Source organism: Trachemys scripta, chromosome 11 (genome assembly GCF_013100865.1).
Source record: "Trachemys scripta elegans isolate TJP31775 chromosome 11, CAS_Tse_1.0, whole genome shotgun sequence".
NCBI lineage: Eukaryota > Metazoa > Chordata > Testudines > Emydidae > Trachemys > Trachemys scripta.
This window is the reverse complement of record NC_048308.1, coordinates 43811595-43836151: the sequence shown is the minus strand read 5'-3', so window position 1 is coordinate 43836151 and position 24557 is coordinate 43811595. Positions and strand designations below refer to the sequence as shown.

Genomic DNA, 24557 nt, shown 5'->3' with positions numbered 1-24557 from the left:
ATCATATAGCTCAAGAAATATAGAAATCTGCCTAGTTTTGATCCCTCCAGGATCACTTAATACTACTTTCCTTAACACAACAACAATCCATTTTCTGGTTTAATTTTCCTGAGCTATTTTAGAAATGCTTAGATCAAATATTATACTGCAGGCAATACAAAACTGTGGTTATGTTCAGTGAAGGTAAATTAGTTGCTTATGTTATATACCAAACTAGATAAACATCATTGCAAAAGGTAACAAATAGCATAATCATCAAGGAAAACCACTATGTAATTTTGATTTGTGCTCTCTAACATAAGGAAATAATTCAAGTCATATTCCATTAAAATATCTACTAAAACTATTTGTGCAATTTAAAAGGTAGATTATATGAATGTGTTTTTTACTGCCATTAAATCCATAGTTATTAAAACAGTTTAATTGGAAATCAACAATGGTACAACTGAATTAGAATGAAAAATGTTGTTGCATATTTGTAACAAATAATTCTGATAATGAACAATTAGCATACTAGCTCCAGCAAAAAACTGAAAAAAGAAACAATAGCAAGTTGCAGTCTGATCCAAATTTTCATAAATATAAAAAACAGCTAAAGTACTGGAATATATAAGCACAAAGACAGGCTGCTACAATCACTGGCTGAAAGTAATCCCACCACACACAACTGTACTTCAGCAGTTTCATTTAGCTTCCATTTATTGTCCCTATATATCCTTTCCTACTGCTGTTGAGTGGTTCCTCAGATAAATGTTAGATCGCTGATGTCTAACTCAGCGGTTTGCTTCAGGGATATGTCCAGTTGGTGCATACTGGAAAATGGTCTCCCACAGGACTGAGGCTCACCCCTATTAGCTACCTATATCAGATCCCAAAAATCTCATCTATGACAGCTCATTCAGTGGAGTCTGGAATGTTTGCCATCTGGAGCTCCTCTTGAAATGATGGCCTGCCAGTTATTCTGTAGAGAGAGACAAAGCCCAGATTGATGACATGAGCTGGCTGCTATTTTCACCTGGGCCATGCAGAAGCAGGTTGATAACTTGCCATCAGGGATCCCTTCTGTGCAATGAGACCTTCCCAGTGTATGTTGCTATTAGTTTGTAAAGAACATATTACCCCTACAAGCAGCCAGTACCAGAAAAATATAAAATCTCCCTTCCAGGTTTACTGGTGTTCCTTGGAGAGCTAATGCCCATTTGATAGACAACTGCCACTCAGTGGTGGATTAGCCACTGGGGCAACTGGGCCCAGGCCCCAATTGGAATGTCCTGGGGCCCTGGCCCAGTCCGCCTGCCCACCCGCCCAGCGCTCCTGCACCCGCTTCCTAGCTAGAGGCAGAAGTAGCTGCTTCTTCCCCACACAAGTTGAGCCCAAGGGACTTTAGGGCCACAGGATTAATGTAAAGTGTAACTTCAGTTGCCAGCTCCTTGGCCCTCTCCCTTGCAGCTCTCTGTGGTGGCCTACGCAGGATCAGCAGGAAGCCCTTTGGAGCTGCAAAGATATGCAGGTAAATATGTTTAGATAAATCATAAATCCCTTGAAACACAAGTATGTTAATGCACCATTATAAGATGACTGTGAAGGGCAGGATTGTGACTTGTTCTGTACCCACCTCACAGGTCACAACATGGGGGGCGGGGGAGAACCCCCTAGGGCTGCAGCTCCCCCCCACATGGACAGGCCAGCAAAGGGCAGAGCCTTGACTCTACCCTGCATGATGCTCTCTCAACACAGCTGAGCCAGTGCAGAATGAGAACAAATCTGCACCTGCTAACAGGCTGGCACAGACCTCTTCCTAGAGGTAGAGCTAATTCAGTTTCAGGCCTGCTTGTGGGGCAGTGCAACTCCGGGCCGATTACATTTTCACAATCTAGCCTCAAGTGATACCCTCCTCTTCCAGTGATGTATTTCTGATAATCACAGGGCATTATGGCCTACACTGTATTTGATCACATTCCTTTTAGCTAGCTGATGTTTTACAAGGATAGATATCATAGACCAGGAAACTGCTGTCTTATGAATAATTCAGGAGCTTCTGTAAATATACAAATAAGAATATTTTAGTATATCAACTGTCTTCTGTTCCTTTAAATTTATCATTTTTCATGGGAAACTGAATATTACAGTATTTCTGAAAATGCCCTGGGCATAATTTAGAACAGCTCCAAAGCTGCTCTAAGTTACATTGCCTGCAGGCAGTGGCTGTAGTGGACAAGAAGTTGGCAGAGTGTAAATCTCCATTTGCCCCAGCATGCACCTTTCTTTCCCTCCCTGCCCTCCAACAAGCTTATGCTGAAAAGGGTGGCACAAAACTGCCTGTACTAGTTCCCTGTGTGAGGATTTTCTGTGATGGGGAATCCCTGGCTGCCCCGTTAGGGTAGTTTTCCAAATGGTGCAAAAGAGCTGGAACCAGAGCGCTAGTTGAGCTCATTGTGTTTGACTTGCAAATCATGTAGATTCTGGCGAGGAAAAAGAAGGTCCAGAAAAGGAGGAGGGGGAATTTTGAAATTTTAAATGTTTTTCGCCAAAATGTCATTTATGTTGACATTTTCCAGGCAGCACTAGTAGTTGGGGCTAGGATATCACAGAACTGGATTTTTAATAAAATAAAAGCATACACACTGATTTGCCAGGACAGATTATTCGCAGTAGGAGAGCTAAGAAAATGGATTGTTATACACTTCAACTTCTCTTTTGATTTAGCATTTCAAATTGGCTGTAGGATGCAGTCAGGACTGGAGGAGATTTCTCCCCAACCCCAGGGAAACAGACACACGTGCTCATTTAACAACTAATTGATTTATTTAACAATACAAATTTTCTTTCTACTGCTTGGTTTAGCAGAGAGAAGTTGAGAAACAAAATTAGCTTTTTTTTTTTTAAGTTTAAATGTTTACACAAAAACAACCTTTACTTCAGTAAATATAAAATTTACACACACAAACTACATTAAAAAGAACAGAATCATGACAAACCAACAAACAGATGGGAATTCAGAGTAAAGGACCAAATGTCTAGGAAGGATAGAATGGGGCAGTGTTAAGAAGGCATCCCACTTGTACACCTAGGTATTTGAAGTCTGATGTGTGATATGAAACCAAGTACATTAAAATAAGAATTACATCTCTCTTATAGCATATCTTTTGTGATTATAAATATCTGAATTCTGTAGGTCACATATTTAATATGTGAAATATATATTTTGCACCTTATTGGAAATTCATTGGAGTGTTGTGCATGCATTCTTCTACGTACGATGATCATCAAGGTCTTTGAAGTCTCTCTCCAGACTTTAGTTATCTTTTGTATGTAGCATAGTTCCTTGGTTTTTAGAAGCATGTTTTTTGCCAATATGTATTATTTCTCACTACGTACAACTCTGTAGTGAGAAACTGAGGTTGCGTTTAGCAGTGGTTCCCAGTACTTTGTTCACTTGCACTAGTTTATTACCACACTAAGATCTCCACTGTATTGGCCAGTTCCCTAACTCTTATTCCCTTCACAGCCCAAGCTCCAAATCCACCTCACAGCTCCTAAATAGATCTAGTTTGGGATATATAGTCCTGTGAGCCACGTTGAGGAAACAGTACAAATATTTAGAGTAGAGCAAATGACACATGCTAAAGGCCACCTGACCCAAGAACAGGGATTTAACAGTGATAATTAACTTTAGATAATCTTTAAATTCTTCCACTGCTTTGATATTAAAACCTTGAAATTCTGCTTTCTATACATTTAATGTACAGAACATCTTAATAATGGAAGAGCTACGTCTCCAAAAATACAAGGTCACACAGGAGAGAATTCCTTTTAAAAAAGGAGCCAATTATTTGTAAATTAGTTTTAAAGGGATCAATGAACATTTTAGCTGTACTCAATTACTCAAGGGTCATCACTACAGTGATTAACGCCCTAAAGAGAAAATTAGTGACTGTACTTTTCAAACTGTACAGAATATACACTTGCATTTTTGTTGCACACAAGATTTCCTGGTGAGAAGCCTAAAAGTCTCTTCTGATTTTTAGTTTCACTTGCAATAATGCACTTCCCCACAAGTGTTTCCAATCTCTTATCATTATAATAATCCCTGCCTAAATCTCCTCTAGTCCTTTCTTTCCCAGAGAGCTGACAAAGCATCCAATCGGGCTTTGGAAGACTCTTTCAAATGGACAATTGCAGTTCTCTGACTGGGCAAGCCACATTCTTGCCATTAAAATTAAGAAATGAAGCCTCAAGCTATCAAGAGCCTGGCCCTGCTCCAGCTGAACAAATTAATGGAAAACTCAGATTGACTATTATGGGAGCAGGATTTGGCCCATATAATTTATCCACAGTAACTGCCATATCAACCTCTCACTAACTGCTCTCATTTTAACTTAAATAACCTTCTTAGTTAAAAAATACAGGAAAATATTTCCTGTTTAAAAAAAAAATCCAGTGGAAATTTTTTACTTTTAAACAATCCAGAGGTATACATTAAGCATTTAATAGCAAGCCTTTGCTTGTGTATATTAATTTACCAGATGATCCATCGGGACCTGTGATACAATAGCTTTGCATCACTGTTATATTTAAATTCACTCAAATGCTAATTTAAAGTAGGAAAACAAAGAAACTGCTCCTTGGGGAACATGTTTATTGTGTTTGAGATGATACACTGGGTGCTCTCTGAGCTACAAAGGGGAAAAGGAAATCCTTTCATTACAAACTGACAAAGGTAAAAGTTAAAACAGTTTTCACAACAGCATGTACCACATATTGGAAATAGATCTGGGTTTAATACAAATGACATAATTCCTAGTAATCTACAGCTACCTTTAATAACTTCATACAGATAATGAATTAGGCTAAAATGCACTATAATATTTGGTTGACTTCAGAAACAGTATCCTTAGTACATCACAAAATACATTTTGATATCCCAAAGAAGCAAGACTTGCAAGTAGGCTTTTTAAACATAACTAATCTACAGCTACAAAGTTCTACTCCTGATAGCATTTACCTTTTTTAGGGGGCAGAATCCCGGTCTTCAAAAGGATAAAAGCAGAGAGTAGAATCAGTATAACATATACACAGAAGTCCGTATTGTAAAGGCTATAAAGATTTGTTGCACACTGTAAAGTTGCCTCCTGCACCCTCACAGAGCACAAGTAGTTTGTCATTTATGTTGCATATCTCTTGGTCCACTGTCTGGCTATCCTGTCATGTTCTGCTCTGTTGGTCAGGTACTGAGTGGCTATGCTTCCGACCAGAGGATCAGCTGTAATGGTTTGGGGTAAAAGGAGAGGAAGATAGGGAAGAAAAACATCATCAGAAGTCATTCTATTAAAAAAAGGAAACATTAAAAAAATTACTTGCTTTCCAATATACTCTCTTTGTTAGGCCAGAAAATGCTAGGCTTTGTAGCAGAGGGCTTGACACATAAGACATTTTCAAGAACAAACACCCAAAGCAGAATGAATAGGAAGGATTTTAATCTGTTTTGATTATCTGCAGGCTCCAACATTTAGTTTATTTAAAAGAGAGACAGACATCTGTGTTAATGTTATAGCTTTTCATTTTAGCTGACAGCTAGGAGTTGTGTAAAACTAGAAGCAACCCATGAGCCATTTGTGTCTGGAACTGCTTGATATTATGCAATGTATATAGAATATTTTCACATTTTTAAAATGTTAAACTTAAAAAAAAAAAAAAAAAAAAAAAACTTCACATGCCACAGGAGGCCAAACTGCTCCTGTGCAGATTAACACATCACCAGTCAGAGGTGACAAAAGCATGGTCTGAAAGATTTCCTCATGACACCCTTAAAAGAGCAGCTGGTTACTTCCAAGCTTATTAAATACCACAGAGTCATCTACATTTTCATACAGTCCCACCAGACTCTACCGCCTCAACTGGAAGCCCATTCTCCTGACTGGTCCCTCATAGAGTATGTCTACACTGCAAAAAACAAACACATGCAGCGAGGCGCAGGTATCCAGGCCCCAGCACCAGGGGAAGCGCTCTCCCCCAGTCTCATTCAATTTGAGCTCTGGCTCCCTGGTCAACTCACTCCCAACTCAACCCCTTTAACAACTTGAAATAAACAAGAAGGAAAAGCAGGGGAGCTGAAATGTTGTTTGTTTACAGGGATAGGATACACCATTAACATTTTACCTTCTTTGCTTTCCCCCTTCCTTTATTTGAAAACATCAGAGTGTAGCTTCGAATGAACAAACATGAAAAATTGGATATTTCATAGAGTAACTGTATGTGCTAATTTACAACATTTTTATGAATGCAAAGTGCTGGATGCATAGTGTTGTGTATATTAACAAATTCAAGGCTCTTTCATGATGAAACCCTTGACCAAATCCTGCTCCCATTTAACCTAGTGTAAATCCAGAATAAATCCATTGATTTAAAAGTATTGGCCCCTATTCCTTCCAGTTTGTATTCTCTTCCCCTCCCCTCCCCCAAAAATATATTTAAGGAGGCTGAACAGGAAGGTGTCTTTCATATAATGGTCAAGTGGTTAAGGCAATGGACAGGGAGTCAGGAGATCTGGGTTCTGTTTCTGGATTGTCCACTAACCTGCCGTGTACGCTTGGGCAAGTCATGTCAACTCTCTGTATCCCCATTTCGTCCTTCTGCAAAACGGGATAATGCTATTTACCCTCTTTAAAGATGGATGAGTGAAGAGAGACATATGAGAGCTAAGGACTGATGTGCAGATCTTGGCACTGGCTATGCAAAGGCTAGAACATATATTACAGGGAGCAATCTTGCCACAATACACATTTAGATGGATTTAAATAAAACAAGGGGTTTTAATCTCTAATCTCAAACATCTATTTTGAGAATGACAGAATTATTCTGTAGAGAATCATCTACTGAATCATTTTTGCAGCAAATGAGCAAGGGTTCATGCTTGGTAAATTAGAATTTGCTTACCAGGATTGCAGTCTGTCAAGAGAGAACAAATAGACAGCAAAACTTTTGAAATAGTCAAAGCAGGGCTCCAGTTGTCTTTCAGAATATCCAGACAGATGACTCCCTGACTGTTGATGTTGCAGTGATAGATTCTGGTACGGAAAGTAACCTAAAGTTACAGACAAAAATCATTAAATGCTATCTATGAATAGCCTGTCCCTAGCTTTTGGTAGCAGAAGTTTTGAAGGATGCACTCTGAATGGAGCAGAACTTCTGCAAAGACCTTTCTCGTTCACTGCATATTTTGTAAAATGCACTTTATTAAAAAAGTGCACATTTTGCTTCATTCATTGTAACTCTGCAGGAGTCTTGGCCTCATTCACTGCATATTTGGTAGGTAAATCACTTTTATACAGACTCTTTGGCATGCACACAGAGTCATACATAGTACTACAAATGCAGCGTGTATTCAGTATAAATATTATATTGTGTTTGAGTAACAGTATGATCATGAGCAAGACTATATTACAATTTATTGCAATGCATCCATATGAAAAAATAGATAGGGTTTGGCTTGCATGTGTAATCTTAGCTTTATCTTTTCCTTTACTTTTCTGTACAACCCTAGCATCCATTTAAATATTGCTTTTTAGGGAATGTATAGCTATTGTCATCTTCAAAGCATTTTACATACTAAATCATCATCACATCCCTGTTAGGCAGGAATTACTATACTTATAACACATTTCTACTGCAGTAAGTGCCATCATCCTTCTGTTTTAATTGATTTCAGATTAATATTTGTATAGTATGAAAATGGTTTCTGTGCATAAACAAAATGAGTGAGAAATATTTCAATGCATTAGTTGCAGAAGGCACAGTTTATGGCAGAGATGAGTAAAACATCCATTTTCATTTTACTGTACTTTGGGAGACATCTGAATGTTTGATGAAACTCACGCAACTCACATAATAGTATAATCTTGATGTGGAATTAGAAATATTCTGCAAAAACTCTTCATCATTCCATGAAAACAAACTTACATCAAAGAACATTATGCTTTGTGTTTTGTGCTTTTCGGGAAGCATTATTCTTTATGTTGTAATGCCCCAAGGAACCAACATATATAAATAAATAAAAAAGACACTTCAATGTGCAGTGGCAGTCAAAAAGGTAGATCTAATCAGTTTCAGTTACACTGACATTTTATAATAATGGATACTATCATAGGATTCTTAGCGAACCGGAAATACAATGTAACATTTTTTAGTTGAATTTATTTAGTTCTAATATCCTTTCTTTTTGTTACTGATTGCTATGAAACTTATGTGTAAAGAGAAGATATCTTTTATTTTACTAGGGCTACCAGATAGCAACTGTGAAAAAAGGGGACAGGGGATGGGGAGTAATAGGTGCCTATATAAGAAAACGTCCCCCAAAACGGGATCGTCCCTTTAAAAATGGGACATCTGGTCACCCTACCTATTACTCCTGACCAATTACTTTAGAATTATCACTCAATTGATTACTAGGAAAGTTGGAAAAAAACAGTATGAATTGTGAAGCAGACATATTTCTGGAAATTGTTTGCCAAGATTTTCAAAGGTGGTTTTTGGGGCATCTTTTAGGACATCTTAAAGGGGCCTGATTTTCAGAAAATGCTGAGCACTCATCTGAAAATCAAGGCCTTTCTCCAAAAATCACTAGTCATTTTAAAATATCTTGGTTACTATAAATAAAAACCTTAAGCTTACCTTTGGTGGCTTGAATGGATAATCAGATGAAAATGTGATATCCAGGAAAAAAACACCTCCTTCATATACAGAACCAGGGGGTCCAAGTATAGTTGATCTCCATTCATAAATGTTATCTCCTTTAGGGCCAGCACTATTTAAAAAGAGAGAGAGAGAGAGAATCAATTATACCTTTGTGAATAACATCTGTAGTGATTACCTTTTTACCAGTTATTATGTTTAATATCAATCATTTACATGACTTCAGTAGGTGCCAAGCTTCTCATTGACTTCAGTGGGGGATTATTGCTTAAAACTAGGCATTGTACGTAGGTACCTAGCTGAATCAGGACCTTACTTTTGAATGTTCTGGCAATGGACTGGATTAACCATTCCATGTTCTGGCAATGTAGTGGATTCATTGGTTTATCACTGTATTAAACACAATTCCCATCTTTGTGTTTTGGGGTATTTAGCTGCAGTAAGCTTCTGTGTTCTGTCCTTCCAGCTACATGGAACATACATATAAAAAAGAAATTATACCTCACACCCACTCACTGGCTCTGGGGCATTAGAAAAAAATTGTCATAATTTATATTAAGGGCACATTTATGAATAGTTTATAAAGGGGTAATATAATAAACAATTAATAGATGTTTTGATAAGTGGTTAATTGATTTAGAGCTTGTTAGGCTCCAACAGGTGAATAGATTGTTTGTAACCATGGCTTATAGCCATCTATAAACACCTTCTATGGATGTGCTTATACCCAACTGTAAAATATACTACTCCAGTCTGTAATATCTATTAACCATTTATAAAATGAAATTATAAAAGTACCTTAAAGTGTGATTAACGAGTGTAGTAGTGTTGAGCTGTTACATGTTTACTGTCACTTGTTTAGGATAAGATAGAGTAAAATTTTGTACTCCCTACCCTGGAAAGTTTAAGGTTCTCTTATGGGGAAAAAAATAAGGAATTGAATCTATTGTAACATAGCACCCCCAAATTAATAGGAACCCCCATATTTCTATATTTGTGTTACTACATGCTGTATATTTTAAAAATGGTAATATTACAGACATTTTCCTCAGAAAGGAAAGCGCATGTTATACAAATTTTCTAGCAACTGAATTGATGTCAATGTTACAAAACTGTTTATGAAATAATGAGCTAACACTTTCCCAACTGTTGGGATGTTATAAAATGTGAGAGTCTGTCTAGATCTCTTCACAAATATCCAAAACAAAACTATTTCTCCATAAAGCAGGCACTGATTTAAAAAAACGTAAGTAGGCCTCTACAAAACCATAATTTAAGGTAATGTTTTGATTTTACATTTGCAGATTCCTCTCTTGATGAGATCCACGCTGATGGCTGTGCAGAGTAACATAGCTTTAGAAAGTGGCAATATGAGCACTCATATCTTACTATAAACCAGTTTCTTTCCTGCTTTAATACGCAGAAGAGGAACTTCTTCATCATCATGCATCCACACATCCTGTGTCATAAACAGGGAAGCATTTTTTAGCCTTAAGATGACATTCAAGAGACAGACAAATGCTGAGTTTAATTATGAATTCTCTTCCAGTTATAATTCATAGCTTATTCATGTTTGTTAATCAGTGACTGTTTTATGTATTAAATAATTAGTCTGTTTGAAGCCTTTTCTTTATATTGCAAAAATAATCAGGAATTCTAGCTAGCATTTTTAAATAAATTTTAAAAATAATCTCTGGTGGTATTGTAGCTATTGTCCTTTTACCAAAAATAAAAGTAGACAGCTTCCAGGTTATAATTATTTTAACTTTGTTGAAAAGAAATACTATGGATAAAATTTGGGCCTGTAAACCTTGACCCATGTCCTTTTGATTTGTATTGCATGTACGAAGGAGTTAACAAAAACTGCAGATAAATTTTAGAAGAAAAAGTGAAAACTGTGTAAGAGGATGCCAAGCAATAGTTCTTAAGGTTGTAGTAAATTGTTTGTACCTCACATGACTACTGTAGATTATTCCATTCATGCTTTCTAAAAAGCAATTAACCTAAGAACTAAAAATACTGGAGCAATAATGATAATATTTAAAACCCACATCAGCCACTGAAAAGTTTTAATTAATTCTTGATATTCATCAGGCTTTTAGCTAATTAATATTATGCTTGGAAACTAAATTTCTATGAAGCGATTCAATTTCAGCATTAGTTGTCCTAATGGTTATTTTATAGTCTAATGCAGAGGCTAGTGTTCTTGCCTCATGTGTCAGCTACCTTTCTCTCATACAACTCTAATGGCTGGATGGCATTCAATCAGATTAATGAAATAGCTGAATTACAATAGCGACATATTTCAGCCAAATGAATCAGTCACAATTAAGTACTGCTATGGCGTCTAGCTTTGAGCCAAACTATCTGGTAATCATTCACCATCTTGGAACAAGGCACCTATCTGTTAACAGCCCAGTATCTAAGTGCAATAACTCTCCATTTATTATTTAGTGTTATCTTCTATGCTACTATTAGTCCTATGTAAAAGGATAAGGTTACATGTAGGGAGGAGAATGCTATTTTGAAGGTTAGAATATTCTCACCTTTATAAGAAGGGAAGAAAGTGCCCTATTGGTACAATATTCAACATCCCTCTCACAGCTGAGAAAACACTGTCACAACTTCAGAAATAAGATAACACTGTAACAGTGTATTTACTCAAAGGAGAAAATTGTTAAATCAAAAGGTTAGTCATTGTATTACTTTTAACTGAGGTTTGGGAAATGTGTTACAACAGTTGGAAACAGTACCCCATGCTCCAATGGTGTGAGAGATACTTTAGCTTCATTAGTAACTGAAAACTTCAGCAATTGCGACATTATTGGTATGTGGAGACCATACTAAAGAGTGTAATACACAGCTAAGACAACACACCAGGCTATTTCCAATCAGTTTTTTTCTACAGCACATTCAAGCATTAAATACTGAACAGTCGCTGGCTAAATTTACCAAGCTACATTTTATTCTTTTCTCTACCTGTCGAACAGAGCAACACTCCCTCTCTCACAGTGCTGATGGAGTATGACGGACACGAGAATCAGCAAACCAGAGACTAGAACCACTCACAATAGGATCGGGGCACCAAAGATCCAGTGATTAGAGAGATTGTGGAGAGCATTGGAACCCAAAGGCCTAATTCAGCAAAGAGTTTAATCATGTGTCTACATGTAAAAATGCAAGTAGCCCCATGGCCCTGATTCTCCACTAGTCAATATGCAGCTTAGAGATAGCGGAGCCCGGTGGCTGCAGGGAGCCAGATGCAGCTCGCGGACTCAGGCCTTGCAAAAGCTAAGGGGGCAGCCCTCACCTAAGCCAGCAGAAGATTGGGAGTAGTGGAGATTTGCTTTGGCACACATATACATCTAAGTATTCTAGCTATGTAGCATATCGGTGCAGTTAATTGCTACTGTCTTGCTGCCCTACCATATTAGTTGCCGGCACATCCAAAATTCAGTTAACACACTTTAATAATGCAATTTTTTTTTTTTTTTTGCAAATAGGCTAAACAAATCAGACAAAGGAACAAAGCAATCACATTTTTTCAGTGATGAGAAATCTATGCTTTAAAATTTACAGAAAATTTTACTTTATAGGTTAAAAAAATTGATTAGTGCAATTAGAGATATATTGCTAAAATAAAGTTAACCAAAAACAGCTGCTCCTTAAATACCTGCTGCTTCACTGATGGGAAGGACTGTGACTCAGGGTATGTCTACATAGAAGCTGGAAGGTGTAATTCCCAGCATGGGTACACATACATGTGCTAGCTCTGCTCAAGCTGCCTAAGGGCAGGTCTACACTACTGCTTAATTTGATCTAACTTACACCGTGCATGGGTGTGGAAACACCCCAGTGAGACAAATTTCCCCACTGGCGCTATGTTGGCAGGAGACACTCTCCCACTGACAGAGCTTATGCTTCTCACCGAGGTGACGTAATCACACTGACTCTCATCAGCATGGCATGTCTTCACCACAGCGGTGCAGCTGCGCCGAAGTAGACTTGCCCTGAGTACAATCTTGCCCAATCTCCAGGTACAAAAAAGGGTGGCCAGCCCGAGCCGCCAAAGCCACTTTGCTATTTTAAGGTGCTATCATGTGCAGGTTTACCTGTGCTGGGAATTACACCTCCCTGTAGACCAGTGGTTACCAAACTGGGGTTCACGAAATGTTACAGGGGGTTCTCGGGAAAAAATTCCCTAATGGCGGACACAGCGGTTCCTAGGGACCCCGGGCAGCATGGGGCCAGCAGCCTGGAGCCCCTGGACTTCCAAGAGCTAAGCAGATCAAAGCAAGCATATCTATCACACTGAGGAAATTTAAACTTCAAGACTCCTTATAAGAAATGGAAAGGGAGGTGGATATTTTTTGCTGTTTTTAAAATTAAATAGGCAGCTAGTATTGTTTTTAAAATTATTATGAAGAACACGTTTAAGCTTTGTTGTAACGTGCGTTGTTTGCCTGGACTACACAAGACTGAATGCTTATGTAGGAGGAACTCTTTGAGTTGGCTTCTTAAATACCTTCATACTGTTTCACATCTGATACTCCTTGATGAAACATAGGAACCTTGTCTCATAACAGGCTTATTCAAAGTGATACAAGCTACGGAAGTGAGATCTTGGAAGAGTGTTGCCATTTTCATAATGTAATAAAAATAATGTAATTATAAATAATATTTAATATTAATTAGTGTGCAATAAGCATGTCATAAAAATAAATTTTATATTTCCAAAATCACTGCTTTTATAATTTATACTCAGGTAAAGGAGAAAATCCCTGGAAATATTCATTTTTAGGAGGGGTTCGTGAGACTTGACATTTTAGTGAAAGAGGTTCACAGGTTGTTAAAGTTTGGGAACCACTGCTGTAGACATATCCCAAGACAAGACAAGGGACATATACATATCTTATCTGAATGACAAGCGGAAGCAATATACTGTGTAATCCTATGACTGTAACCATTGCTCTCCCATACTCCTTTCCCTGGCCATCCTTTTCTTGCAGGGCATCTAAAATTAGGCCTTGTCTATACTAGTCTTTTCTCCCTAAAACTTCCTGCCATTACTAAAACCAGTGCAGCTCTAGTGTAGAAAAAGTGCCAGCAGTTGTATTCTCATGTCTTCTACATCTGCTCTGGATGAGTTAAGTGATGAACAAAACTGCAGGAGCCTGGAGACCTGTCTACACCAGGACTTCCATCAGTGCTATGCTTGTGAAGTTGCCACATTGGTTGCAAAGGTGGAAAACTTTGGGAGAAAAATGTTAGTGTAGATACATCCCTTGGCCCTGATCCTGCAATGAGCTTTGTGTGGGTGCAGGGGACTGTGTGCACAGAGATCAGGGTTTTAGTGCTTGGTCCTGTACTACTGATGTCAATGGAAGCAGGAGCAGGCTATTAGCTTGTAAGTTCTTTGGGACAAGGACTTGGTCTTTTTATACGATTCTGTAAAGTGCCTAGGATACTCTGGGGCAATTTGAAAATAAACACAAATATAATTTCTATTATGAATTTGATCTGAGATTTGTAGCACTACAAGACCAGTGAAACAAAAACATCTCTCGTCAGAATGCACCTGTCCTTCCTTATAAAGTGTGAGTTTGTACAAACACTTGTCCAGAAGGTGGACTGATCCTGAGATTTCAATGGGAGCTTCCTATGACTGTACCGGTTTTGGACAAAAAACTGAAAACAAACAAAACTTGTATTTTAATCCACTCTTTTTAGGATTCTCCCAGTACAAAAGAGAGAATCCTAGGAAGCTTTCTGCCATCAAAGCCCCAATTTATTTAGCCAAAGATTGGCCAAGGATTGTTCATCAATATTGAGGTGCGCTTTGTTCATAGGTACCTTCAGTGCCATATTTTTATAGACACCACCATTTTGTCTTGACTAGTCATGATAATGGATGTATATTTTTTCATGAAATACAGTTTGTATGTACTGGTCTTATATTAATTTGGTGCAAGAGTAGTTGGTCAAATTTACCAGTCTATTATGCACATCAGTGCAATGTAGGGAAAATTATTTTTATTCATGTACTTTTTATTAAATGTTAGAATTACAACATGAATGTTCTAATGTGCTACACTTCCTCTCTGACCCTAATGATCAGGATTCCTTGTTACAGTTCATTAAATGCATTCAAATTGCCCACCTGGGGGCAGGAACCTGTTGCAGGAACCTGGCCTAAGACAATAATTTCTAACTTAACTGGTGCAAGTGACAGTAAAATACCATATATTATTAAGTATTCTTCCACTGACAATACTTCTCATTTTAAATAATTAGACCTAAAATTTAGGCACGATTCATAATTTCATAATGGTGGGGTTGGGTAAATAAAAAGGAAGGGGGAGAGAAAAGTAATTTACAGCCACTTGCACAAAGTCAACTCTATGCTGACCTTAGTTATGGGAGGTAATGGAGGACTGTAATATGTAAAGGTAATAATGAGATGTAATAAAGGGAAAAAAGATTGGCTGAATACCAGGAAAACGTCCAAACAATGGGATCTGTCAGACTGTACAACAGCCTCCTAAGACAAGCTCTTACAACTGCAATGGACACGGGGTGACTGAAAAGACCTTTCTAGTCTCTGATTGGAATTCCTTCCCAACCAGGGCACTGAAAAGTTAAAAAATAAAATAAAACAAAAGATACTAGTCTATAGCCCCATTATGGCTGCCAGAGTGGGGCAACAGCCATAATGCTGATGTCAGTGGAGGCTTCCCACAGCATGTGAGAATCACTGAATGGCATAAAGCTGCCATAGCCATTCCTATGCCACTCACCTTTTCAGGCATGACTCTGTATAAAGTGGCAGGGTTGGAACAGCTCTAATTCGGGGATCCCCACATGTCAGAATGGCCCCTTAGGATGCTGAGTGAATCTAAGACATTCTGATTTATGGTGGGGAGTGGCCTTGTCCCCAGGCAGCTTCAGGCACCCAATTAAGCCGCAAATAGGGCATATTTAGGCTAACCAGTGCAGAGTGGTATTGCTGGGGCAGTGAATGGGAAGACTGCTTGAGTCACTGTGGGAGTGATGTAGTTAGGACAGCAGGCGTGAGAACTGAATGATGCTGCTTGTGCAGAGACACTTTGAAAGAGTCCCCTAGAAGCAGGGCCGGCTCTGGCTTTCTGGCCGCCCCAAGCCAAAAAAAAAAAAAACCTGCGGCGTGGTCGGAGCCAGGGGGCAGGGGGACTCCCTGCCCTGCAGATGTGCCCGGGCTAGCAGGGGGAGTGGGAGGGAGCGGGGAGAGAGAGAGAAGGGGGGCGGCCAGGGCTTCAGCAGGGCGCTGCCATGTGCCCCTCCCGCCGTGCCAGCTTCACGCCGCTCCGGTCGGCTGGGAGGGAAAGACGCAGGCTGCCCTGCCGGGCTTGCTGCAGGGCGCTCCCGTCCTCCACGCTGCTGCCCCCTACAGGGCGACCGGAGCGGAACAAAAAAAAAAAAAGCAGCCGTGCCGCCCTAGGATTGGGCGGAATGCCGCCTCCTACAAGCTGCCGCCCCAAGCACCAGCTTGCTCGGCTGGTGCCTGGAGCCGGCCCTGCCTAGAAGGTAGAACCAGGATGTGACCTGACCTGGCTGGAGGCTGAGTCATGAAGCAGCTGTACAGCGATTCCATAAGTGACAGGAGAGCGGCAATGGTGGAAGGGGCACTGACCTGGGCGGAGCTAATACCCAGAATTGCCAGAAGCCACTGAGCGGTGAGTAGAGTACCCGTTTGCGGTGACAAAGCCCTTTTTGCAACCTTTGCTATGTTCCATAAGTGATGACATTGAAATGCGTCAGAGTAAAACTTTTGTGAATTTCAACCCTGAGACACTTAACAGGGACCCAGCAGGAATGGAAGTGAAGTCAGTGTGAAATGCATTCATTATTTACATTTACGGGGATTTCTAGAGTACTTAGCACCACAGTATCTGAGTGCATATGTGTAGAGCCCTGCATGGATATAAAACTTGTATCTGCATCCAATCTGCAAACACGGTCCACAGCTATAAAGGGGATATCTGCAGATTTGTGGGGCTCTACTTATGTCCTCCATACACAGAATGCTATATGGCTTTTATTGGCAAGGCCCTCAGATGCCATTTTATCTCTACAGCAGCCTAATTTTGAAAGACCGATATTTTTTTTGCTGACATAGGACACATTTTTAGAAAAGCAGGATATATACAGTAGAACCACAGAGTTACGAACTAACCAGTCAACCACACACCTCATTTGGAACCAGAAGTATGCAATCAGGTAGCAGCAGAGAGAGGGGGAAAAAAACAAGTACAGTACTGTGTTGAATGTAAACTACTAAAAAAAAAGGCAAGTTAAACAATTTGACAAAGTAAGGGAACTGTTTGTGTGCTTGTTTCATTTAAATTAAGATGGTTAAAAACAGCATTTCTGAGCTGCATAGTAAAGTTTCAAAGTTGTATTAAGTCAATGTTCAGTTGTAAATTTCTGAAAGAACCACCATAATGTTTTTGTTCAGAGTTATAAACAACCTCCACTCCCCAGGTGTTCATTACTCTGAGGTCCTACTGTATAATGATGGATCTAATCAAAGTGCCTTTTTTGATAATGTTTATTTAGGAAACTAGATTTGAAGTAGCCTCATCAGTTTCTGGTTTATGTTCAAAAGTTCTAGTCCGCTGTGCACTTTATATAGCTGTAACTGTCATTATTTTATAGCTGATAGTTCAGTGGCAAATGCCTTTTGCCTAAACAAGAAAGATTGTTTACTGCTCTAAAACATCCATAAAGGGAGCATGTAACTGAAGATACATGGAGTCTAGTTCACTGCACAAACCCTTGCTTCTGTCACTCCTTAAGTATATCACGCCCTTAAGCCTAAAGTCTAGAAATAACTGCTGGAAATCCCTATTTCTTTGTCTTATGGATCCCCTGCTAATTCAGGCTTGATTGTGAAGTAACATAGAACTTGTTCCTTAGTATTTTAGCACTGCTGACAGAAAAACTCCAGTTTTTTTAGACAATTAAAACTGCTAACCCTAAACTTCTCTTCAGTTAAAGAACACAGCATTGTAATAAACACAGCTGGGTAATTTGTTAATCATTTGATACTGCTGTCAAAGCTACACTATGGAGCTACCAAGTAATGTATTTTGGAAGGCTGATAGTTTTTCTCTGCCAGAAGACATAGGACAAAGAACCATTCAATTAATTTCTTGCTACTGTAGCTCAGCCTTATTTTCACATTTGTATTTGAGCTAGTTTTTAATCCCATTACTTGCTAATGTTAATCGTAACCAGATTCAATCTTTTTTCCAAAACACACTGAAGAAATCCATAAAGTTCGAGTTATTGCCATTTTTCTGTTGGGCAACAGAATCCTGAAAAAGTTAATTTGGTACAATACAAAATATTGAGTTTAAGCCAGTCAATGTGTTGCTTCATTGTCACTAACAAGGGATACAAAAGTCATTTTAGTCTACCCTCCAACAATAGACTTGTAATAGGATTACCATATTTTAAGTGTCCAAAAAGAGGACATTCCGTGGGGCCCCGGCCCTGCCCCCACTCCGCTCCCGCCCTGCTCCTTCCCCGCCCCGCCCCAACTCCGCTGCTTCCGGCGAACATTTGATTTGTGGGAAGCCTGAATCAGGCAAGTACGCTGGGGCTGGGGGGCGTGAGGAGGCGCGGCCCATTCCAGCCCCCCCGGCCGAGTGGCTCCCTCCGGCGGCCAGCCGGCCGGCCCAGGCCAAGAGACTCTGGCCCCAGCGTCTCTCGGCCGGCTCGGCTCAGGCCCTGGGGCGCCGGCCCCCGGCCAAGCACCGTCGGCCCCGCACCGCCGGCCCCAGCGGCTCCGGCCCCTGGCCGAGCACCGCCGGCCCCTCTCTCCCTCCCTATTTTCCCAGACATGTCCGGCTTTTGGGGATTTTCTCTTGGACGGGGATTTGAGGCCCAAAAAGCCGGACATGTCCGGGAAAATCCGGACGTATGGTAACCCTACTTGTAATTAAACATACTCTACCCAAACAGTACATACAGTTTTATAATTCTGACAGCGCACTTATTTTTTTGAATGTCACAGAAGAGAAATCCAAATAACGGGATCTGTGGTCATTAAAAAACCTACACCAAATCTGAACTTTGACGATTTAAAAAAATAACTTGAAATCAACATAAAACTCCATTAATGTTACAGGCACATTTATAGTAAATTTCTTAAAGAATAATTTCCCCTCAAAAATTTAGTTTAAAAAGCAAAGGAAAATATTTCCTGCTATTTCAAAACATTTTGTAATGGGTCAGTAGCTGACTTTGCTAAGAAGACAATAAAATGCCAGTTCTCGTGTCTCCTTACTATCAACACCGAACTACTCTGAAATCTTTCTTTGTCTGAGCCTGTGAAAGCCTTACTCTCAACTCAATGGCGTTTTTGTGTGTGCAATAATTTTTGAATGCAGCATCCGATCAATTCCAAAGCATGTTCTTGGACAGAGGTGGGCAAACTACAGCCCGCGGAACCCTCCCGCCCAGCCCCTGAGCCCTGGGCCCCTCCCCTGCTGTTCCCCCTCCCCCGCAGCATCAGCTCACTGCGCCGCCAGTGCAATGCTCTGGGCAGCGGGGCTGCGAGCTCCTGGGGCAGTGCAGTTGCAGAGCCGCGGTCTGACCCAGCGCTCCGTGCTGCGCGGAGGTGTGGTTGGCTCCAGCCGGGCAGCGTGGCTGCCTGTCCTGGTGCTCTGGGCCGCGCGGCTGTAGCGCCGCCAGCCACCAGTGCTCCAGGCAGCACAGTAAGGGGGCAGGGGAGTTTGGGGTGGTGGTGGTCAGGGGGCGGGGGTGTGGATAGGGGTCAGGGTGGTCAGAGGGTGGGGAATATAGGGGCAGGGCCCTGGGGGGGGCAGTCAGGAAGGAAAAGGGGTGGTTGGAGGGGGCAGAGGTCCCGGGGGGGGGGGGGGCAGGAATGAGAGGGGGGGGTGGATGGGGGGGGCAGGGGGCCGGGGGGGGCAATCAGGGGGCGAGAAGCAGGAGGAAGGTCGGATAGGAGGCGTTGGCCGGGCCACGCCTGGCTGTTTGGGGAGGCACAGCCTCCCCTAACTGGCCCTCCATACAATTTTGGAAACCCAATGTTGCCCTCAGGCCAAAAGGTTTTCCAGACCCTGTTCAAGGCATTAAAGGTCAGCGCCCTATTGATCTGGGGGAAACTGGAAAAATGGGGGACAAATAAAGTCCCTGTCAGCTCTTCAGCATAGCCACAAGCCTACAGATCAAACAGCTTGATGGCACCCATGCCTTCCAACATAATACCCCTACCTCATCTCTTCCTATTCTCACAATAAAGTTGATATCCTGAATGACTCACCTCTCAGAGAAAAATAATGGTTGGGGATAGCGGTGTGCACAAATCTCCTGGCAAAGAGGGAGGGGAGCACACAAAGCCCCTTGTGGTGGTGGGGAGAAATTGGGGGAACAGCAGCATACAAAAAAGTCCTGGCATGGGGAAGGAGGGAATGGGGGGCACACAGAACCCCCGCCATGGGGGGGAAGCTGCTGGTATGGCGGGGAGGGGAGAATGGGGGACTTTGGTATGGGAAGAGGGAGAAATGGGGGACACAGAGAACCTCTGGCAGCGGGAAGACTGGGGGAGTCCCTGAAAAAGAGAGATGGGTATCAGAGAGCTTGTGTGTGGGGTAATGGAGGGATGCAAGGAGCTCCAGGTTTGTGCAGTAAGCTCATCCTACACATGGTAGGAAGTGTGGGATTCCCTATTCTAGTCAAATGGGACAATCACCTACTCTAGCAAGAAATAAAAATAAGAAAACCAGATGCTCAGGGTTTTTTTTGTGCCACTAAAATACTGACCGCTGCAAAATAGTTGAACCAATGGAGGCATATTTTCATATTTTTCCTTCTTCAAATATGAACCCCACTTGCAAATAGTTCTGTAATTCACTTCATCACCCAGAGAAATTTTTCTCCGATGGTCGAATGGAGGAGAACCTTTTTTCTCTCTCTCTCTTCCCTCCCTTCCCTCCCCCCATTATTTGCTGCGGTAACTACATCTACCGAACGTACAGAGTTCTATACTTCCCTCACTAAGTGTCTCAAAATCTTTAATGTATTTATCCTTAACACCCCCAGGAAGTAATGAAATATTATCCCCATTTTGTAGATGGGGAAGTGAGGCACTGAAAGACTAAATGACTTTCCCCAACGTCCCACAAGAAGGCTGTGGTGCACAGGAAACTGAACCTAAGTCTCTGATGTCCCAAGCTAGCACTGTAGAATGAGAGAACCTTGCTGGGGTCTGAATCAATTCAATGGAGTTCAGGTATTTCAGACACCTCTACCATGCAATGGGAAACACCCATCTTGAAAGTTTAAGTGTCAGAAAGCCTGTTTGGAATTGCCTACCTGTATGTTATATGCCATCTTCATTATTATTTGTATTACCATAGCTTCTAGGAACCCTAGTCATAGACCAGGCCCTTACTGTGCTAGGCCCTGTGCAAACAGAACAAAGAAGCCGTCCCTGCCCCAAAGAGCTTCCAAACAAAGTATAAGACAAAAGACAACAAATGGATCCACACAGATTGTTGGAATATGAAAAAACGGAGACAATATTGGTCTGCTTGACAGGCAGTGGTCTCAATATTCCTGCAACCTAACAATTGTCTAATTTCTGCTGGGCATCATAGCAACTTTACATCAGCAAACAACATTCTCCCCACCCCCACACACACACTCCAAGCCATTATTCCTAGAGAAATAATCCAAATTTCAAATAAACATGTGATGGGTTGGATCCCTTAGGAAGCCACCTGATGTGCTGAGATATCACTGATTCTACCTGTTCTGCCAGCATGGTCTCCCTTTAACCTGTCTTGCTGAGCCAGGCTCTCAAAACCTCCTCTAATACACACACAGGCAGGGCCACACCCAGCTGCAGATCCACTCTGGGAAGACTCAGCTTAAGTGACTTGCTCCAGCACTCAGATGTCCACCTCCCTTGGAGTGCAGACCCAAAGATATAGTATGAAATTTGCCCCCTCCCTTAATGTGGAGAAAGGTGTGCACACTTCTTACCCCCACAATTAGAAATTACAGAAATTGGATTTAATAATAAACAAAAATACATTTTATTAACTATAAAAGGCTGATTAAGTGGTAAAAGGGGTAACAAACAGAACAAAGCAGATTACTAAGCAAATGAAATCAAACACGCAAACTAAGCTATTTCACTAACAAAACTGGTTATAAATAGTCTCTCTCACCCTAGATATTGCTGCAGGCAGTTCGCAAAACTTCTGTGGTTCAGAGTTCCAGTAATATTCCTTTTCCGACTAGACCCCTGTCTCAGTCGGGACTAGGGTTACCATACGTCCGGATTTTCCCAGACATGTCCGGCTTTTTGGCCCTCAAATCCCCGTCCGGGAGGAAATCCCCAAAAGCCAGACATGTCCGCGAAAATAGGGAGGGAGGGGGTCATGGGGCTTAGGTCCGGGCCGGAGCCGCTGGGACCGGCGGTGCTCGGCCAGGACTGGTGCCGGGCCGGAGCCGCTCGGCTGGAACCGGGGCCCGAGCCGAGCTGGGCCAGAGCCACTGGGACCAGGGCCGGGGGTGCCCGAGCCGCTGGGGCCGGTGGTGCTCGGCCGGAGCCGCTTGGTCGGAACCGGGGCCTGAGCCGAGCTGGGCCGGAGCTGCTGAGGCCGGGAGTGCCCGGGCCGCCGGTGCTCAGCCGGAGCCGCTTGGCCGGAACCGGGGCCGGGAGTGTTCGGGCTGCTGGTGCCAGGCCGGAGCCGCCGGTGCTCGGCCGCCGGCTGGCGGTGCTCGGTCAAGGCCGGTGCCGGGCCGGTGCTTGGCCAGGACTGAGGCCGGGCCCAAGCCGAGCTGGGCCGGAGCCGCTCGGGCGGAACCAGGGCCGGCGCCCCAGGACCTGAGCCAAGCCAGGCGGGAGACGCCGGGGCCAGAGCCTCTTGGCTAGGGCTGGCCGGCCGCTGGAGGGAGACGCTCGGCCAGGGGGGCCAGACTGGGCCGCACCTCCTTGCGCCCTGCCACCGCCCCAGCCCCAGCTTACCTACTGCCTCCCTGTTTCAGGCTTCCCGCGAACATTTGATTCGCGGGAAGCAGGGGATGGGGAGGAGCAGGGGCGGAGCGTTCAGGGGAGAGGGCGGAGTTGGGGGCAGGGCGGGGAAGGGGCGGAATTGGGGCGGGGCCGGGGCCCTGTGGAGTGTCCTCCTTTTTGTAAATTAAAATATGGTAACCCTAGTCTGGACTCCCCCCTTGCCTTCCCTTTTGCAGTCTTTCTTCTTGGGCAGACAGGCCATGGAGAGGAGGAGTCCTGTTTGCCTTCCTCCTCGCCCTTAAATAGGATTTACTAAGGCAGGAATTGTTTGTTTCCCAAACTTCCGCCCCACCCCCTTCCCTTACAGTGGAAAGTTACCAGAAGTCCCAGCTAATGTTTTAGTGTCAGGTGACAAGACCACCTGACCCTGTAGTATCAGTGTCCATGAGTCAATGGCAGTATGGAGCGTCCACAGGAAGGCCAAGCTTTTCACAGCTCATTTCCCGCCCTGAGGGCCATCCACCCTGTCTGGCTTTTCCATTGTTGTACCTGAAGCGGTAGCAGTGGGTGTCACCCAAAGTAACATAGTTGAAATACAGATACACAGTCAATATTCCTAACTTCAAATTCAGAAATGATACAGGCATACAAATTGGATAATCACATTCAGTAAATCATAACCTTTCCAATGATCTCACATGAGCCATCTGGCATAAAGTATATCTCAGTTATGTAACTCATATCATAATAGGGTGACCAGATCACCCAAGTCAAATATTGGGACGCAGGGGCATGGCGCGCGGGGGGCCAGCAGGGCAAAAAAAAAACCCACACACACACACACACACACACACCCTTCCTCCAGAAGCGCTGGAGGGAGGCCCGGGAGACGCAGGGGAGCGCGGGGCCAGGGTGAGCGCGAGTCCAGCCTGGCCCCAAGCGCAGGCAGTACTCAGTCGGGCGGTAGGGAGAGTAAGGGGGCGGCCCACAGGGCCAGGTGGCAGCTGTTCTCCCACCTGGGCAGCGGGACTCGGGAGTAGCCACTGCTGCAGCTCCCACTGCCGCGGGGGGGAGGAAGCAGCCGATGGCCAAGCTCGGCGGCTGCGGCTCTGGCACCCAGGCTCGAACCCCCAGAGCCTGGGCCTGTTGCGGGGACCCAGCAGCGCGCCCGCTGCGCCCAGCCCCTGGCCAGTCACATTTGGGCTGCGGCGGCCCCGGAGTGGGGGCAGCAGGCCCCAGCCCCCCCGGTCCCGCAGGGGAACGAACGGGGCTGGGCTGCCGATGCCTCCGCCCCGCGGCTACTGCAGGATAGCACCAGCTGGGCAGCCAGCCCAGACGCGACTGGCCAGGGGCTGGGCGCAGCGTGCGCGCTGCTGGGTCCCCACAACAGGCCCAGGCTCGGAGGTGCCAGAGCCGCAGCCGCCGAGCTTGGCCATCGGCCACTTCCTCCCCCCGCGGCTGTGGGAGCTGCAGCAGCGGCTGCTCCCAAGTTCCACTGCCCGGGGGGGAGAACAGCCGCCGCCTGGCCCCACGGGCCACCCCCCTACTCTCCCTACCGCCCGACTGAGTCCGGCCTGTGCTCAGGGCCAGGCTGGACTCTCTCTCACCCCGGCCCGCGCTCCCCCTGCGTCTCCTGGGCCTCCCTCCACAAGCGCCGGAGGAAGGAGGAATGGCGAGCCTGGGAAAGAGGGGGGGATTTGGGGAGGGAGCCAATGGGGGAATGAGGGGGCAGAATAGGGGCGGGGGAGGGGAGGGCGCGAGCACTTCCGGGCTCCGGAGTATTTGCTTGTTTGTTCAGTGTCCCGACCTAACATTGGTCGGGACGTGGGACAAA

General features: G+C 43.4%; 1 protein-coding gene across 4 annotated transcripts in view; it reads right to left on the bottom strand.

The window, feature by feature from the left end:
* Positions 1–3132: 3132 nt before the first annotated feature.
* The window catches only part of UBE2E3 (ubiquitin conjugating enzyme E2 E3), an 85795-nt gene continuing 64370 nt past the window's right edge, over positions 3133–24557 (bottom strand). For all 4 annotated transcript variants that reach the window (XM_034785727.1, XM_034785724.1, XM_034785725.1 and 1 more), the window contains exons 4-6: positions 8671–8803; positions 6937–7084; positions 3133–5263 (exon numbers count right to left, since the gene is read on the bottom strand). In XM_034785727.1, coding sequence (XP_034641618.1) covers positions 5166–5263; positions 6937–7084; positions 8671–8803 — 379 coding nt within the window. In that variant the 3' untranslated portion in view covers positions 3133–5165. The remainder of the gene's footprint in view (positions 5264–6936; positions 7085–8670; positions 8804–24557) is intronic.